The sequence below is a fragment of the Musca domestica genome, unplaced genomic scaffold (genome assembly GCF_030504385.1).
Source record: "Musca domestica strain aabys unplaced genomic scaffold, Musca_domestica.polishedcontigs.V.1.1 24, whole genome shotgun sequence".
Lineage (NCBI taxonomy): Eukaryota > Metazoa > Arthropoda > Insecta > Diptera > Muscidae > Musca > Musca domestica.
The window spans coordinates 3,658,218-3,676,171 of NW_026712272.1; the positions used below are offsets into that span (position 1 = coordinate 3,658,218).

General features: G+C 32.4%; 3 protein-coding genes across 5 annotated transcripts; 2 read left to right on the forward strand and 1 right to left on the reverse strand.

Moving 5' to 3' along the window:
• Positions 1-476: 476 nt before the first annotated feature.
• LOC101894983 (isocitrate dehydrogenase [NAD] subunit gamma, mitochondrial) lies at positions 477-6,136 on the forward strand. Of its 2 annotated transcripts, none has more exons than XM_059123291.1 (7): positions 477-655; positions 795-872; positions 952-1,623; positions 1,916-2,023; positions 2,093-2,279; positions 2,343-2,418; positions 3,759-3,830. In XM_059123291.1, the coding sequence occupies exons 1-7, from the start codon at positions 599-601 to the stop codon at positions 3,787-3,789; spliced, it is 1,209 nt and encodes a 402-aa protein (XP_058979274.1). In that variant the 5' UTR covers positions 477-598; the 3' UTR covers positions 3,790-3,830. The 2 variants fall into 2 exon arrangements, with proteins under 2 accessions (XP_058979274.1, XP_005184749.1); XM_005184692.4 differs by lacking the exon at positions 3,759-3,830 and adding an exon at positions 5,448-6,136 and having other exon boundaries at positions 478-655.
• Positions 6,137-7,966: 1,830 nt separating this feature from the next.
• LOC101895317 (isocitrate dehydrogenase [NAD] subunit gamma, mitochondrial) lies at positions 7,967-13,575 on the forward strand. Of its 2 annotated transcripts, XM_011294722.3 has the most exons (9): positions 7,968-8,159; positions 9,319-9,388; positions 9,452-9,529; positions 9,591-10,262; positions 10,317-10,424; positions 11,551-11,737; positions 11,845-11,920; positions 12,409-12,587; positions 13,321-13,575. In XM_011294722.3, exons 2-8 carry the CDS (start codon positions 9,332-9,334, stop codon positions 12,452-12,454), a joined length of 1,224 nt encoding a protein of 407 aa, XP_011293024.1. In that variant the 5' UTR covers positions 7,968-8,159; positions 9,319-9,331; the 3' UTR covers positions 12,455-12,587; positions 13,321-13,575. The 2 variants fall into 2 exon arrangements, with proteins under 2 accessions (XP_019892720.1, XP_011293024.1); XM_020037161.2 differs by lacking the exons at positions 12,409-12,587; positions 13,321-13,575 and adding an exon at positions 12,182-12,356 and having other exon boundaries at positions 7,967-8,159.
• Positions 13,576-15,890: 2,315 nt separating this feature from the next.
• Positions 15,891-17,072, reverse strand: LOC101895486 (large ribosomal subunit protein eL27). The gene is made up of 2 exons (XM_005184694.4): positions 16,961-17,072; positions 15,891-16,493 (listed from the first exon to the last, which is right to left on the reverse strand). Exon 2 carries the CDS (start codon positions 16,483-16,485, stop codon positions 16,078-16,080), a length of 408 nt encoding a protein of 135 aa, XP_005184751.1. The 5' UTR covers positions 16,486-16,493; positions 16,961-17,072; the 3' UTR covers positions 15,891-16,077.
• Between the last annotated feature and the right edge of the window lie 882 nt (positions 17,073-17,954).

A 17,954-nucleotide genomic window follows, 5' to 3' on the forward strand; every position in this document is an offset into this window, starting at 1 on the left:
ATAGCAAAAAATTATAGATTTTTGCAGGTACTGGAACAGATCACATGTAGGCCGAGTAAAAATAATAGTTTTTGATTGCTGAAAGATTTCCATATTATCCTGACAATTTCTCTTGCCTTCCATTCCTTTACTTTCTGGAAAAGTAATTCTCTAAGAGCGATTTTTTATTTCGCTTTCAAACACATAATTTTTTTCTCTTTTTTCTTTTTTTTTTTCTCTTTTATAAGCAAAATAAAATTAGATTTTATATTATTCCTAATTTTGTCATTAACTAGTTACAAAATAGTAGTAAAGTCTGATTGGATTCTCATTAAGTCAATAATTGCCTTTTAATTGTTGTTTTTTCATTTTCTTCATATTAAAGTGCCATTGACTGTTACGCCATGAACTTGGTGGGTGCCCAGGTCTATTTACATTCTTTATATATATCGATAACGACTTATCGAATCACATATCGATTGTATGGAAATGCCATCGGTCATCTCTAATTTTCGGTACAGAGGGACGACCACCGCAAACAGCAGGTTTCTACACGGATATTTTTGAAGAATATTATTAAAGTTCCAGGATTTTCGTTAAGGACAATAAATAGAACAAAATGGCAGTACGCTTGGCACAGAGATTGATGAAAACACAAACTCCCTTCCTATGCAGGGTAAGAAGTGAATGCAAAGAATTGCGATTCTTGGGATATCCAAAAATTACATAATGGAAGATTCTATATAGTCTGAAAACTGATCTCACTCAGCAACAGGGTAATCAACGAACGATGTTTTCTTTATTTCTCCACACAGAGCTACCCTATGTTGGTAACCAAGGAAAAGACTGAAGATGTGGCCCACACCAAGTCATCGTTGCAAAAGAGATTGACGGTAGGTCCTTAACAGTTTTGAGGTTATAGACGGAGTTTGTTTTGATGTGATATATCTTGTGCGGAATTGTTTCTTGTAGGTCCCTGAGATTCCTCAAGCCCAGTATGGTGGTCGTCATGCTGTCACCATGTTACCCGGTGGTGGTATTGGTCCCGAACTCATGAGCTATGTACGTGAGATTTTCGCCTACTGTGGTGCTCCCATCGATTTCGAAGTCATCGACATTGATCCCTCCACCGAGGGCAACGAAGATTTGGAATATGCCATTACTTCAATCAAACGTAACGGTGTTGCCATTAAGGGTAACATTGAAACCAAGTCCCAGTCATTGACCGAAATCTCCCGTAACGTTGCCATTCGTAATGAACTTGATTTGTTTGTCAATGTTGTTCACTGCAAATCATTGCCCGGCATCCCAGCCCATCACAAGGATGTTGATATTGTTTTGATTCGTCAAAATACCGATGGTGAATATGCTATGTTGGAACATGAATCTGTTAAGGGTGTCGTTGAGAGTATGAAGGTTGTTACCGTGGAAAATGCTGAACGTGTTGCACGCTATGCCTTCCAATATGCTCGTGAAAATGGTCGCAAAAAGGTCACCACCATTCACAAGGCTAACATCATGAAAATGTCCGATGGTTTGTTCTTGGAAGTCGCCAAGAAGGTGCACAAGGATTATCCTGAATTGGAACACAACAATATGATTATCGATAACACTTGCATGCAGTTGGTATCTAATCCTCATCAGGTGAGTGTGTAGAAGGATGGTGATTGACTAAATAAGTTGTGATAGACGTTTTACAACTACTCTACGAATAGAAGGAATTTACATAATTTATAAAACTATAAAAGATAGAACAAGTATAGATGGAACACGTTTTACCCGTCTTGTGTGGATAGAACGAACACGTGTATAAGTTAGAAGACGTCGTTTTTCTGTCACAGACTTAAATATAGAATACGTTTTCAAATCTTCTATTCATTATGAACTTTTGAAAGGAGGTTATATTGCATGAATAATTATTCCTTTCTCATTCCAGTTCGATGTCATGAACATGACCAACTTGTACGGCACCATTGTCTCCAACGTTATCTGCGGTTTAATTGGTGGTGCTGGTATCTTGTCTGGCCGTAATTATGGTGATCATGTTTGTATTTCCAAAAGATTTGTTTTGAAATTGATTTACATATTTTAATGATTTATTTTGTTTTTCTAGTATGCCATCTTTGAACCTGGTACTCGTAATACTGGTACTGCTATTGCCGGCAAAAATATTGCCAATCCCTTGGCCATGATCAATGCCAGTGTTGATATGTTAAATCATTTGGGCTACAAGGATCATGCCCGTGTTATTTCTGAGGCTGCTTATGAAACTGTTGTCGAAAGGGGCATTAGGACTCCAGGTAAATTATAACATTTATGGGCTTCTAGATTGCAATTCTAATTAAACCCTGTTTTGTAAACAGATATTGGCGGCACCAACAACAGCACAGATGTTATCAAGAGTATTTTGGATATTCTCTCCAACAAACGTGTCCACTGGTAATGTTTTGTTTTCTACCAAAAACTATTTTAAACATCCATCCTGCTGTTTTGTTTACACTATCTTAAAACAAAAATGTAGTAGTTGGTTTTGTTTAATTTTATTTTCTATTTAGATTCGTATGTATTATGAATGTTATTCGTAAACTTAGTTGCATTTATTATTTCCCTCTTTATTTCCTCGCCTGTTATATCTATTTCATTTTCTTGAATGTTTCTATATAATATGTAGTCTAGTATTATCTTTTGAGTTGTATAGTTTTTAATTTATTATTTTTGATTTATGTAAAAATGTATTTTTTTAAATCCCAAAGATTATTTACTGTATTATTTCCTGTTGATTTTCTCTCAGCCAGCCTGTCATCACATTTTATGTTCGTTTCTAAAAAGTGATGGTAGCTTTCTATTCTTAATGTTCTTCTCCTTTTTTTTTGTGATCCTTAACACAAGCTTCTTTACTAACATTTAAAACAAAACTTGTAATTATTTTGTATAATCTAACGCTACTAACATCATTTGTATCCCTTACACAAATGTCGTATACTAACGAGTAGATTGTCCTATTGGTAAACTGCTGCAAAGTATTAGCAGGCTGCTCCAGAGATCATTTGCTGTGGAGTAGATTTGATTTGCATCATTTATTTCTTCTACTCTACAGTAAATAATCCCTTAGTACACACACCAGTAGGTCCATCTGATATACAGAAGATGCCTCTTTGGAACACGTACTGCAAAGTATATGCTTTTATTGGGCATCTGCTGTACCGAACATGGTCCTTAAGATCATTCGTGTAGAGTAAATGAACCTTTTACACACTACACTGCTACAACAACACCCTCCTATCCTAATTGGTTGAAATGAACTCTTTATATACTCTATATTCTGCACACTTGTATCACAGCCTGCACCCTACACACACTATACACCAACACAATATTACTTTTTTTTATAATATACACACACAAACACACACGTATGTAGAAAAAACAAAAACACAGTAGAACACAAATAGTAATTGTTAACATCTGTATTTGGCTTTTTAAATTATTTTACCAATTTTTTCCAAATTATTTTCTTTTTTTTACAAAATTTTTACAACAACAAAAATAATTGATATTAATAATGTTTATTTTTTCCAAATTCTTTCTCGTATTTATTCCCCCTCCTCCCAACAACAAAACACGGCTTAATTGTGTTTACATGCTATCCATCCACCACCCATTCGAAACCAAAAAAAAAAAAACACAATCCAAAACAAAATTGTTACATGGTGTTTGGTAAATGCGATGCGACCACGTGTGGATTATTGTGTATGTGTTTTGTTTAATTGTGGTTACAGGCCTCATGGAAACTATTTCATGCAAAACTAATGTTCTAAGAAATAGTCAAACACAAAAAAAGAAACAACAAACTTAATATTTAACCACCAAAAAATAATGGAAAAAAATCCCAAGATTTTTTTTAAAAATAGCTTTAAGTTAAGTTAAAAAAAAAAACAAGTTCCCATTAACATGCTTAACAACCTAGTTAACCACTAATTGCAAAACAAAAACTGTAAGTTGTGAACTAGACAAGACATTATCCCGAAATGCATCCCGCTGATGGCCATGTATCCCAAGGACGTGAATGTGAAAGATGTGTTTTTTAATTGTTGCCCCCCTCGTTCCTGTGCTAAATGTCACCCGCCGCCGCTCAATTGGCATTCTAACCAGTAATACAAAATTTGAAACTCTTGCCAAACCAATTCGAGAATTTTAACAATTTTCCCCCCAAGACTACTCCAGTGTTTTTAAGACCAAGCAATGAAACTGCCTATACATAAAAGGTAAATGCTTATGAAATAATTTTTTTTATATTTTACATCGTTATGAGCAATTTAACTCGTTATAAAGATCTATTTATATTCAAAAAAATCAAAAATGTCGAAAAAATATACCGGATGAGATAAAAAAACTGTAACAAAGTTTATTGAATGAAAGCAAAAAATGTCGGAAATTTTAGAATAAGTTTAGATTTGTTCGAATTGGTCACCTTTGGTACGAATTATGGCCTTCAAACGGCCAATGAAACCGTCACGGCTGCTATGGCGGCCAACACCATCACCTGGCCGGCGCTTGAGTTCTGGTGGCCAACGTGCACATTTTCAGCTGACCTCTTTGGCAAGTAAACACGATCATTTTGTTTGTTTACAAACTATTGGACAACGAATGTTTTCTTATCGGACAAAACCAAATTCGGCAGTTCACCAGTTCTTATGCTAAGTTCTTATGCTTTTTGAAATTTCATTTGCTTTACTCCGAGCTCACTTTTCAATATTTGCCGAATGGTATATTGCGATATGTTCAGCTCACAAGCCATTTTTCGATCACTGCGACGCGGGTTTCGATCAAGTCGCTTTTTTATTTTTCGAACCATTTCTGCTGATGTTGCTGTTTTCTTCCGTTCTCTTCCTTGACGTCGGGCTACGCTACCAGTGTCACGGTAACGTGCGAGCCAAACATAAAGAAATCACGCTTGAATTACATCACGAATAACTTTTTTTCTGGAAAATTCCTGCCAACATGAATGGAATAATTTTAACAGCTGTTGGACGAATGGCTAAGAAAAGACAGCAGTCTGAAGTTGGTTGCAGTTTTTTCATCTCACCCTGTATTTGAAATTGTGAATTTTTTCAAGAATTTTAAATTTTTATTTTTATTTATTATCATTTCTTAGTGTTTAAACAAGTTATTAGACTTTTAAGACCGGATTTTTTTTTTTGATAGTAGTTTTTTAATTTTTCAGGATTTGATTAAAAAAATTTGGTTATAACTTTTTTGTTTAAAAACCAAAAAAAAAATAATAAAATCTTTCTCGAAATGGTGTAAAATATAAAAGCACACCAACTTTTGTCTCTTTGTTCTCTTGTCACTTTTTCGTTTATTTATTTTATACTATATTTTTTATTACCTCTATTATATCTCAAACTAATGTATTTTTCTTGCCCTTCCTTTCTCTCTTTTCTTTTCTCTATTTCATGTCTTTACAGAGTTTCTTTTAACACCTACACACAATACCAGTTCTTAGATGTTTTTTGCCAATAAGAATGCTCAACGTCTTTCACATGGAAATACATATGATTTTCCAATAGTTTTTTTATTCATACTTTTAATAGCAATGAAATTCCAGATTAATATCGTTTTCAACACTTGATATACACAAACAACCAGGTTCAACCAAATGGTTCAATTTGAGGACTGGACTATAAATATTTAGCTATTACCAAGAAGACAATTGGATACTCTTTAACGATAAGCAAAGAGTCGAAAGCAAAACAATACAAAACTACAAAAAGATATTGTTTCAAATTTACTTGACTCCTGTGTATTTGTTTTATTCTAAACTACTCAAAACGTCCTTGTTGTGCTTAGTTTCCTATGATTTTATGAATCTTTAGTTTATTTTTTATTTATTTTTTTTTCAAACCTGACCACAACAACCGTATATGTATTAAATTGATTATCTCTTTTCCCTCCTATTATTTTATTACTTATTTGTTTTCTTATCCTTTTTAAAAAAATATCTATATTATTATTTTAATTTTGTTTATTTAGAAATGATCGATCAGTCAGTCAGTCACAAGTATAAACAATAACACAAAATCATGTATTATTTTTTCGAATATTTGTTAGATAGTCAAGTAAATAAAGTAAATTATTTGAAAAAATAAATTAAAAATGGTTTTATTTTAACGGATTTAGAAAAGTGGATTTTTTAAGTAAAAGTGGATTTAAGAAAAAGAGGCTTTGATTTTTTAAAGAATATTTTATCAAGGAACAAAAGGCCAAGAGACGTGTATTTATTTAAACGATTTTTTTCAAGTATCAACAGAACAAAAGGCTTTGATTTTTTAAAGATTATTTTACCAAGGACCAAATGGCTAAGAGTATTTAAAGACTATTTTTTCAAGAACCAAACGAGCAAGAAATTGGATTTTTTTAAAGCATATTTTATCAAGGACCAAGAGACGTGGATTTTTTAAGACCAAGAAACGTGGATTTTTTAAGAATATTTTTTAATGACCAAGAAACGTGAATTTTTTAGAGAATATTTTTTCAAGCACCAAGGAACGTGGATTTTTTAAGAATATTTTTCCAAGGACCAGGAAACGTAGATTTTTTAAGAATATTTTTCCAAGGACCACGAAACGTAGATTTTTTAAGAATATTTTTCCAAGGACCAGGAAAGGTAGATTTTTAAGAATATTTTGTCAAGGACCAAGATAAAAAGCAACGTCGGGTTTTAAAGGATTGCTTATTGTCCTTGAGGACTATGAAAACGGGGATTACCAAATGAATGTTTCTTGTTCTTAAGGACAAAGAAACGTGGATTTTTAAAGAATACTTTTTTAATGACCAAGAAATAAAAAATCGCGGATTTTAAAAGAATATTTTTTTATTAAAGAAACGCGGATTTTTAAAAGAAATATTTCTTATTATTAAGGACAAAGAAACGTGGATTTTTAAGTATATATTTTTTAAGGAACAATAAGCGATAATTTAAAAAAAAAATATATTTTTTAAGGACCAATAACGTGGATTTTTTTAAAAATATATTTTTTAAGGACCAATAAGGGAGTATTTTTTAAAATATATATTTTTAACGACGAAAACGTGGATTTTTTAAAAAAATATATATTTTTTGTAAGGACCTATAAACGTGGATTTTTTAAAAAATATATTTTTTTAAGGACCAATAACGTGGATTTTTTAAAAAATATATATTTTTTTAAGGACCAATAAGGGAGAATTTTTAAAAATGTATATTTTTTAACGACTAAAACGTGGATTTTTTAAAAAAATATATATTTTTTTAAGGACCAATGAGCGAGTATTTTTTAAAAAAATATATTTTTTAACGACCAAAAAAGTGGATTTTTTTTTTAAAAAGTGGGCTTTTTAAAAAATATTTTTAAGGATCAAATGATGTTGATTTTTTATAGAAGAATTTTCAAGGACCAAAGATAAAGAACGCGGATTATTGAGTCACATTTCTTAAGAACCAAAGACCAAGAAATTATTAGAAATTATGTGAGAAAATGCCAAGCGGATTTGGTAGTGCTTTGTTTGTACATCAAAACTGCAAAAGAATTTCGGGTTCTAGATCTAACTTTTTTAAGTCATTTATGTAGACTTAATGATATACGAAGGGACCTCCATATTTTGAGATATATTCGCAACATTGAATATAGAGCTTTGAAAATAGAGAACTTTCGATTACTTCGATACGAAGAAACCCTTCAAAAATGCCAATGCAAATATCTTCTATTTTTAGCTCTACTTTCATAATCTGCTGGATTTTTTCCGTAATAATTGAAAAAATTGGCGCAATGTAAGTTTGGATTTCCAAAAACACCCAAAATTTCTGCATCAACCCTCGTTATCGCCACCATACACCTTGACATTCATATTTTGCCAATAGCGCCAAATGTTGACAATTATGCGAGAAAATGAAGAAACGACAATAGAGGACCGTTAACATTTTAGTACAAGCAACCTTCTAACATATTTACAAACACACGCCGGAACTTAGTTGGTGGAAAGTCAAAGTCAAACGTTTATAATTTAATAAGACAAAAAAATATTTTTAGATTTTTAAAGAAATAATAAAAATTGACTATTACTTTTGATAAAAAAAGGCAGCATTAAAGCGACAAAGTAATTTTTATCGGAAATTTTAATTATTAATAATAAAAACGAAGGTGGGTTATATGTCCAAATCAGGGTCTGTATTAATTTCTTATAACCTCCAATACAGTGGATAAAGTGATGAGACCATATGACATAAAATATGGATTACATATTGCCATTTTCTCTCACCAAGTGTATGAATCTATATTGGTGAAATGTGAGGGGGTTCTCTATACCAAATCGTGTTCAGTAAGCTTTTTTTTTTAAATACTGTCTTAAGTCAAATAAAAGTTCCCTTTCAAGGCAACTTTTCCTTTTAAACTCCTTCAATTCTTAAAAAGAGTTTTCCAATATCTTGAAAATGACACCCAACCATGCAATGGTATTTACGGATATATGGATGGCTGTTTGTGCTAACATTTTCAGAAATGATCTGCGTAGGGTCATTAGATTTGAAAAAAGAATCGATATTGAAAATATAAAACCAAACTAAGTCGTTGGAAGAATTATGCTTTGGATGTTGAAATTCATAAAAAAATTGTATTCCAAAATTATTTTTTCCTGAAGCTTTGAATGTTCCTGAAACAATCTTCCTAAAAAAATTACTTTTGGAGATGGAGAAATTCTTAAAAAGAAAATAATTTTAAAATCAAGGAATATTGGCGAAATAATTAATATAACCTACGTTTATTGGCTTGATAGATCTTGAAAGAAAATCCTTTAAAAGTTTTTGTATATGGAACTAATTATTCTTTAACAAATATTTTAAAAAAACCACTTTTAATGGCCATGGACATTTCTCGAAAGAACATTCTTTCCACTTTGAAATAATTCTTAAAAAATTGTTTTAAAAAATATTGGCTTGAACAAGGTATTCTTAAGAAATCAACAATTTGTTTCCTGTTAGTTCTGGAAAATCCACATTTATTAACATAATATTCGTAAAAAATATACTTGATTATAAAATTGGCTTGATAGTTCTTAAAAGTATATTCCATGATTATCGACCTGATAATCTTTGTTTATTGTTATTTAATATATTTCATAATAGTCTTGCAAACTCAAAATTACTGATAATTATTAAATGTAAACGTATTCCTTTGATTCAAATGTTTTCCTATAACTTTGGAACTCAGAAGCCAAATTTGGCAACCGACATTATTTGTTGAAAAAATATTTAATTAACAGAACTTTATCAACATTCTTTTTTCAAATCCTTTGTAAATTCAGATTTTTAGACAGAATGGCCTTGCGCTATGTACAAAAATTGAAGGGGATTCATACTCCATTTCTGTGTCGGGTAAGTTTTTCCAGATTTATATTCGCTAACAAACTTTCATAGGTTGAGTTTGTCTGGTTTCAGGGTTATCCCTTTCTAGTGACAAAGGAAAAATCTAAAGATGTTGCCTTTACTAAATCCTCGTTGCAAAAGAAGTACAAGGTATGATTAAGTTTCTTTTATTTGTCCGGACTTTCAGTAAATTAATATCCTTGCCTTACAGGACCTTGAATTTCCCCGAACAAAATATGGGGGTCGCAGTGTTGTGACCATGCTTCCCGGCGGTGGTATTGGTCCCGAACTAATGACGTATGTGCGAGAGATATTTTCCCATTGCGGCGCCCCCATTGACTTCGAAGTTATCGACATTGATCCCTCCACCGAAGGCAATGAAGACTTGGAAAATGCCATTGTTTCGATAAAACGAAATGGTACCGCCATCAAGGGTAACATTGAAACGACTTCACAAAATCTAAGTGAAATTTCACGCAATGTAGCTATTCGCAATGAATTGGATTTATATGTGAATGTGTTACATTGTAAATCATTGCCGGGGATACCGGCACGTCATCAAAATGTGGATATTGTATTGATACGACAAAATACCTACGGTGAATACGCCATGATGGAACATGAAGCTGTACGCGGGCATGTGGAAAGTTTGAAAATTATGACGGAAGAGAATGCTGAGAGGGTGGCACGTTATGCCTTTGAATATGCTCGTCAACATGGCCGTAAGAAGGTCACCACAATACATAAGGCAAATATTATGAAATTATCGGATGGTTTGTTTTTGGAAATGGCCAAGAAGGTGCATAAGGATTATCCCGAATTGAAACATGAAAATATGATTATTGACAATACGTGCATGCAGTTGGTGTCGAATCCTCATCAGGTGGGTACTAGAAAATTGAGATTTTAATTTAATTTAATTAATTTAATTTTCCAGTTCGATGTCATGAACTTGCCAAATTTATATGGTACAATTGTGGCCAATGTAATTTGTGGCCTTATTGGTGGTGCTGGTCTTCTATCCGGTCGCAATTATGGTGATTATGTATGTGTTTAAAATTATTATTCAAAATTATTATGTCCTCAACCACAAAATGCAGGAAATTTGTCGGAGATCCCTTCTTAAAGTATATACTATTGATCCATTATTTATTAGTTCCGTTGGTCCGTCTATTGAAATCATGATAAAGCTCTTAATATCAAATTGAAATCGAAAAATGCATTGATTTTATTCCAAGGATGTTTGGTATTTAAAATGGAATACATCCGAACACATTCAAATGTAGCCCCCAAATAATGGTACCTCCTTCATTTCGATATTTTGCATTTAATATTGGTCCCCTTTTTATGAACTCTACCATTGTAACCCCTCGAAATATACATTTTAGGCCCCACAAAGTCCGTCTGTCCGTCTGTGGAGTTCACTCTAGCTTCCGAACGAAATGAAGTAGATTGATAAAATTTGACTCAAATGTATATTATGTCTGCAGGACTTTTGGTATTCAAAATGGGCCATGTAGGTCCACGTTTTGTTATAGCCCCCATATAACGGTACCTCCCGATATTCGGTATTTTGATGATTTTAGCGACATTATTCACCGGAATTGTTTCAAATTTGGTATTTAAAGTTCGTAATGGATACTACAGCCTAAGACAGAAAATTGTCTGTTCAGGTCCGCGTCTTCGTATAGCCCCCATATAACGGTATCTCCCGATTTTCGGTATTTTGATGATTTTAGCTACATTATTCACCGTTTTTTTAAGTTTCGCATTTGAATATTGTAATGGCTTATGACAAATGTTACCTATACAGGTCCATGTCGTCGTATAGACCCTAATATAACAGCTACATTCGGTATTTTTAAGATTTTAACAGAATTTGTAACAGATTTTATTCTTTTTGACAATTGCCAAATTTGTTCTAAATGGTGTAGGGTATTCAAAATTCAGCCCGGCCGAACTTACAGCTTTTTTACTTTTTTTTTTTTTTTTTGAAGATTGCCAAGTTCGTTCCAAATAGCTTTTTAAATCCTTTCAAAGACTTATACCTATAGGTATAGTATATTTAGTTTTGAGAATACCTTATTTAGCAAAAAAAAAAAAAAAAACTGTCGGCCCGGCCGAACTAAACGTCACTTTTTCTTATTTAAATACCACTTCTATCTACTTAGTATGCCATTTTTGAACCGGGAACACGTAACACGGGTACTGCAATTGCTGGTAAGAACATTGCCAATCCCTTGCCCATGATCAATGCTGGCATTGATCTATTAAATCATTTGGGCTATAAGGATCATGCCCGTATTATACACGAGGCAAGCTACAAAACTGTTGTGGAGAATGGCATTAGGACACCAGGTGAGTTGGTTTCAGATTACAAATACCGAAGAAAAGGGGAATCGGTGGAGGATTTGGCTTTAATTGGGATATTTGATGACAATGCTTAATATTTTTATAATTTTCAGATGTTGGTGGTTCAAATACCAGCACAGATGTTATCAATAGCATTATGGACTATCTACCGAATGCCAACGTTGTCTGGTAATTAATAAAAAATATATATATTTTTGTTGTTCATATTTTTTCTACTAACAATTTAAGATAAAAAGTTTGTGAATGTTATCTGGTAAATAATACATATATTTTTCTAATATTTATTTTCATCTACTAACAATTTAAGTTTAAAGAGTAGTGTTGTGTGTGCTCCTGTTTGTATGTCTACTAATTGTTATATAACTAATTTTAAATTTATATCCAACCATTTTATGTAATCGTGTTTGTTTCTCTATATTCTATGTAAAGAAAATGTATTCCCGCCACTATCTTGAGAGAGAGACTGTGAATATCAATTTCAAAATTTCCTATTATTTAAATTTTAAAATATATTTTTATGGCATGTATTTTATTTGGAAATGTATTTATTTTGTAAAAATGCACGTTAATGTAGTATGTGAATATGTTGTATATGTGGCCATTTAAAATATAAAGTATCATATTTTAATAAAATAATAATTTCATTTTTTCCACAGGCCCCATGAAGATGATTTTATGCAAGAAAGAGAAGTTAGAATTTAAATTCTTTTAAAATTCATAAAGAAACATTTTCCAATCACACCCAACATAATTTCATACGTACACTATACACTGTTCACCAAAAAAAAAAATGATTCAAAGACGACTAACGAATTCATTTGACAAAAACATTTGAGTAAGTATTAAACATGTTTATATGAATTAGTAGAATTTTGAACAAAAAATTTGTTAATAGATTTAAAAGAGATTAAAATTTATTCAATTAAAAAAAAGACAGCTTTTAATGTGTACCATAACCCAATAATTTCTACAAAGCATTACAAAACATTGTTTAAACGCAGTTTTTAACCAGATTTTGAAAATAAACTAAAAAGACCCCTTTGGTGCTTGTGCCTTATAATTTTTTTTACCAAAATAGTTTACGATACTATATACCAAGAAATCTTAGTCCGAAATTTTGAAAATTGTGGACGAGAGGGAAACTTTTCGCCTATTTTTACCTATATTCTCATAATCTACTGGAAATTTGAAAATTCTCCTCATACATTCTTGCTCTGTTCCAGAACTTTTTACTACGATAACCGATTTTCCCTTTATAAAATCAAATACTTGTAGATTCTTGCAGGTTCTGGAACAGACCAACTATGAAGTCATTTTTACTAGAAAAGTTATTGTACACACCTAATGTCATTCATATAAAAAATTTCATGAATGAAAATTTGTAGTTAAATTTATTGTAGATTTAAATTGTAGTTTAAATTTATGTTGTAGTTAAATTTACTCTTTTTTCATATGAAACTTCCCAATTGGGGCAATGAATACATTTCTATATAACTTATAGCTTTAATACCGAAATCTGTAGTTAAAAAATGTAATCTTATGAATCTTTAAAAATGTCTATTTTACAGCTATTACCATACCTCTATTAGACGTTACATCCTATTCTATTCACACGCATTCCATTTTTCTCCATATTTTCATGATTAATTGAAAAGTTTCTTAAAGCTCTTGTTAACAAAATATTTATCTGAACTACTCAAACTATTTTAAATTATCTCGATGTTAAACTTTTTAAAATTGTATTAAGAAAAAAGATTGTATTATTTGAAAAATTGTATTTGACATTAAACATTAAATAAATGAATATTGACAATATTAAAAAATGTCTATTACATTTTTATTGCATCGGTGGAGCACACTTCAAAAGCTCAAATTCAAATTGTGAACCTCTCAGCACTTTAAATCGACATGAGAACTAAAGAATAAAAAAATGAGTTAAGTTCAGCAGGGCAGGCTGTAATAGCTACCACAATTAGAAAATTGATCCCTTTGTTTAAAAATGCCGGGGTTGCAGCTTTGCCTATACTATCAATATGTAACTGTGCTGCCGACAAACCCCTTGGTAAATTGTATTTGAAGATTATTAATTTTAAACATTTTCAAAATTTAAACAAATTTTTAAAATCTGAAATTAAAACAAGTAAAAAATATTAAGTTCGGCCGGGCCAAACTTTTAATACCCTCCACCTTAGGGTAAAATAAACATTAGAAGAAATGTGGCAAAAACCATTAAATTACCGAACATCGGGAGGTACCGTTATATGGGGGCTATACCAAAACGTGGACCTATAATTACAATGTTTCGCTACACGAACTAGGACCCATTATGACCAATTTTTAGACAAATCAGTGAAAAAATGTGGCAAAAACCATAAAAATACCGAATATCGGGATGTACCGTTATATGGAGGCTATATCAAATCATGGACCCATGCATGCAATGTTTCGCCACCGGAGCTGGAACCCATTATGACCAACAAATACCAATTTTAAGACAAATCCGTGAAAAATGGTTGAAAAAATCATCAAATTACCGAATATCGGGAGGTACCTTTATATGGGAACTATACCAGAACGTGGACCGATATATCTCATTTTCAATACCAACCATCCTAGACACAATGCAAATAGCTCTGCTAAATTTTGGCGCTCTAGACAGACATACTTTATGGGGTCTAAGACGAATATTTAAGGATGTTACAAACGGAATGACAAAGTTAATATACCCTCCTTTCCAAAGTGGAGGGTATAATAAGTAAAATAGTTTTGCCGACAGATGTATACACCCAGCCTAATTATTCAAACTGTTGACCCTTTATGGGGGAGGTTCTAAAGCAGTTGACCATTTCGTATTTGACCTAAGACTGATACAAATTTGGACTATTGCCGGATTTGAACTATATCGATTACTTCCTATACTTTATATGCGATGTATTCCATATTAATACTTCATTTAATACAGATAAAAATATTGGTATGCGAAATCATAAATTCCTATAAATTATATTCATATCAGATTTCTGGTTAAAAGAAATATTTAGATATAGCATGTTATGACAGATAAAAATATTGAAAATTGTAACCCTTTGTGGGTGAGATACCAGCCGGGGTTCGCAGATACATATCATCTTCACAACAGATATTGTGTTAGCAAATATATTTGGATGTGTGACATTTGAAAACAGTTGGACGCTTATTTCGCTCTCTTTGAGCGTTTTGTTTTTAAACACCTTGAACCCTATGGGGAGGAGTGATCTGCTATATTCCATTTTCACACCAGACATTAAGTTAATAAAAATATTGTAATTGTGTGATGAAAATTGGACCACTTACATTTCATGAGTTATAATTATTCAAAATTTTGACCCTTTGTGGGGGAGGTACTTGATGGAGCGGACATACATTGTCCATTTTCACACACTACCTAGCACTGATGCATTTATTAGGATTTGCAACGTTTGAACAAAATCGAATTATCCTTTCAATTTGTGCAGTAAATTATTTTCTTTGAAAATGTTGAGATTTTGTGGGCCCATTTCCGAACTCGATTTAAGTTTGACAATAATATTACGATGTACCAAGTTTGGACCAAATCGGATACTCCCTTCGAGAGCTATCGTACGCACCAGACAGACAGACGGACAACGCTAGATCGATTACAGATGTCCTGAAACGAAGACCTAGGGTCTAAACCCTTATTCCGATGAGGCACGTTTTGGCCGTATGGCCAAGGGTATAAAAGTGCATTTACAAATTCTGTCAAGCCTGGTGTATAGTGTGTCGGCCGTGTCGCAGTTATTTGCATTCCAAAAGTCCATATCTTGCTTAGTCATACAAACTAAAGTTTCTAGGAAAATACTTCTACTCTAATTGCTTAATAGTTATTCTTGTCCGCATACTGAAGGAATCGATATCATTGCTCTGTATGAATAAATGCCTATGGTTTTTGTTGGAAGGCCCAAACTGAAATGTAAACAATCCTCTTTGGGTGCATTCTATTTTCTGTAAAAACACATCTTCCTAAAACAATGGTCGGCACCGAGTTTCCCACAAGTTGTTTGCTGCTTATATCGTTCCATTTCACAAATTCCGTAAGATTTACTCCACTGGACAATTAGAACACATCTTTGTTTTGTAATTTTTTTGTAATAATTTTTTTTTTATTGTTGTAACTTTTTTTTTCTAAAAAAAAGACGTCACAAAATTTCCTCCATACAGATCCACACAGCTAAACGAAAACATACAAAAATTTATGTTTTCGTTCACATGATGACAGTTGTTGTTGTTGGTTTTTTATTTAAAAACTAGAAGCATGCTACAAGCATTTAGAAACGCAACTTCTGGAAGAACCACTTGTTCTTGCCTTCCTTGTAGGATGTTTCGAATTTCACACGGGTTTGGAAACGGTGTGCCTTACGCTTAGCGGGATCTTTCAAGTCCTTGGGAGACAATTTGTCGAAAGTGATTTCGCTGGCGGTATAACGGGTGGGCATCAAGTGATTGTAGTTCAATACCTTCAAGAAAGGCTTGATCTTGGACTTCTTCTTCAACTTGGTCTTGCCCATGCTCTTGGTAACCTTGCGGGGGTATCTGTCGATACCAGCAACCAAGGCGTGACCGAAAGGTTTATCGGCACCACCATCGTCAACAGTCTTGACAATGATGGCCTTGCGGCCGGCGTAACGTCCACTAAGGACAATTACGATTTTGTTAGCTTTCATAATCTTCCTCATCTTGATGGCTGTTGTTGGTCGGATGGTTGGCAATGTTGTTATGGTTGCAGAAGGATCACAGCACAATACAGAACACAATGTTTATGACCCGACATGAAAGAGAAAATAAAATTACATTAGTTATGTTGTTCTGTAAACAATAATTCATCGAGTTTTCCAATTCATTTACAAATTAATCAAGTGATTTATCTCTATGCCATTCTTCCACTAAACACTTCAGGGTTATTTTTGTTTTATTGCCCCGTATTCAATAACATTTGACAGCAAAACATCTTTTGTTTTGTCCGACAACTAGTTAACACAATTTTAAAGATCATTTTTCTGGGGGAATGACTTTAGTTAACTGGAAAATATCTGTTGACATTAATAGTTTGGAGTGTTTCATTTTCACTTTAGCATTCATTTTGTATGGATTTTCACGAAAATCACTTGATTTATTTGATAAATAATTGAAAAATTTACGAAAACCACTTACAGGTCTTATGGCTGACCGGATATAGAGAAAGAGAAAAGGGATGACATTTCGCACGTTAGATTGACATTTCTGTCAAAAGCTGTGTTCAGTTGGCATTCGTTTGACATGTGCGAAAGGTATGTGCTGTGAAAAGTGCGATGTTTGTAGGAGAGTGGCAACACTGTGCGAACTAAATTAAAAACGTTCATTTGAAACAGGAGAAAATTCAGTTTATGAGTATTAAAATATAATATTTAATAAACATGCTTTCTAGTTTAGGTAAAGCCATGTAATACCGGCATTTTTTCCACAACCAGTGCAGTTTGCGGGATGCATGGATTTTAAGTGAAAAGAATACCGTGTTCACACTTGCAGCGTTATTTTTGTTCAGTCTCAATTACATGTCAAAACTTTGTGGAGAAGGTGAGTTTTAAGGACAGAATATCAAAGAATAGGTAACTTTTGTTTCATTTCAATCACTTTTCCAATAAAAATCACTTTTTTCTATTAATTTTCACTGTCTGTAAATAAAAGCTAAACACATAAGATGGTTTTTTTTCGGTAAATGTCAATTGTTAACAAAGAACAATTAATCAGTTGCGTTCGTATTTCTCACGGTAGAACATTCGCCAAATCATCAATGGCAACCCTTTTTTATATTGGTCCTCATTTATCATTTTTAAAATTAATTCCATAACTATGTACGCAAGACCAGTGGCATATATTTTTTTAAACTAAGAAATAAATTATTTTGACGTTTTCGCATTGACTGAATGGAACAACTCGTAGTTTTTTTTTTATAAAAGAGTTTGTCTATTGTCATAAATTCACTAGGAAAATTTGATAAGGTAACTTTATCGGTAAACGTAGAATATTTTTTTCTATTCTGCGGTTCACATTGTTCTCGCGATTTGATACTTTTTATTCCAAATAACAACAATATTTTTTTTTTAAATTTAGAAAAATAGAGTCCATTTTTGAATTAAACTTCTACGAAAATACCTATCCTACATCT

Excerpts from the sequence above, each read along its gene's own strand:
- LOC101894983 (XM_059123291.1), top strand. The coding sequence starts at position 599 with ATGGCAGTACGCTTGGCACAGAGATTGATGAAAACACAAACTCCCTTC. Across the intron at positions 656-794 it reads AAACTCCCTTCCTATGCAGG|AGCTACCCTATGTTGGTAAC; the intron begins GTAAGAAGTGAA and ends TTCTCCACACAG. Across the intron at positions 873-951 it reads CGTTGCAAAAGAGATTGACG|GTCCCTGAGATTCCTCAAGC; the intron begins GTAGGTCCTTAA and ends TGTTTCTTGTAG.
- LOC101895486 (XM_005184694.4), bottom strand. The coding sequence starts at position 16,485 with ATGAGGAAGATTATGAAAGCTAACAAAATCGTAATTGTCCTTAGTGGA.
- LOC101895317 (XM_011294722.3), top strand. The coding sequence starts at position 9,332 with ATGGCCTTGCGCTATGTACAAAAATTGAAGGGGATTCATACTCCATTT. Across the intron at positions 9,389-9,451 it reads ATACTCCATTTCTGTGTCGG|GGTTATCCCTTTCTAGTGAC; the intron begins GTAAGTTTTTCC and ends GTCTGGTTTCAG. Across the intron at positions 10,425-11,550 it reads GTCGCAATTATGGTGATTAT|TATGCCATTTTTGAACCGGG; the intron begins GTATGTGTTTAA and ends CTATCTACTTAG.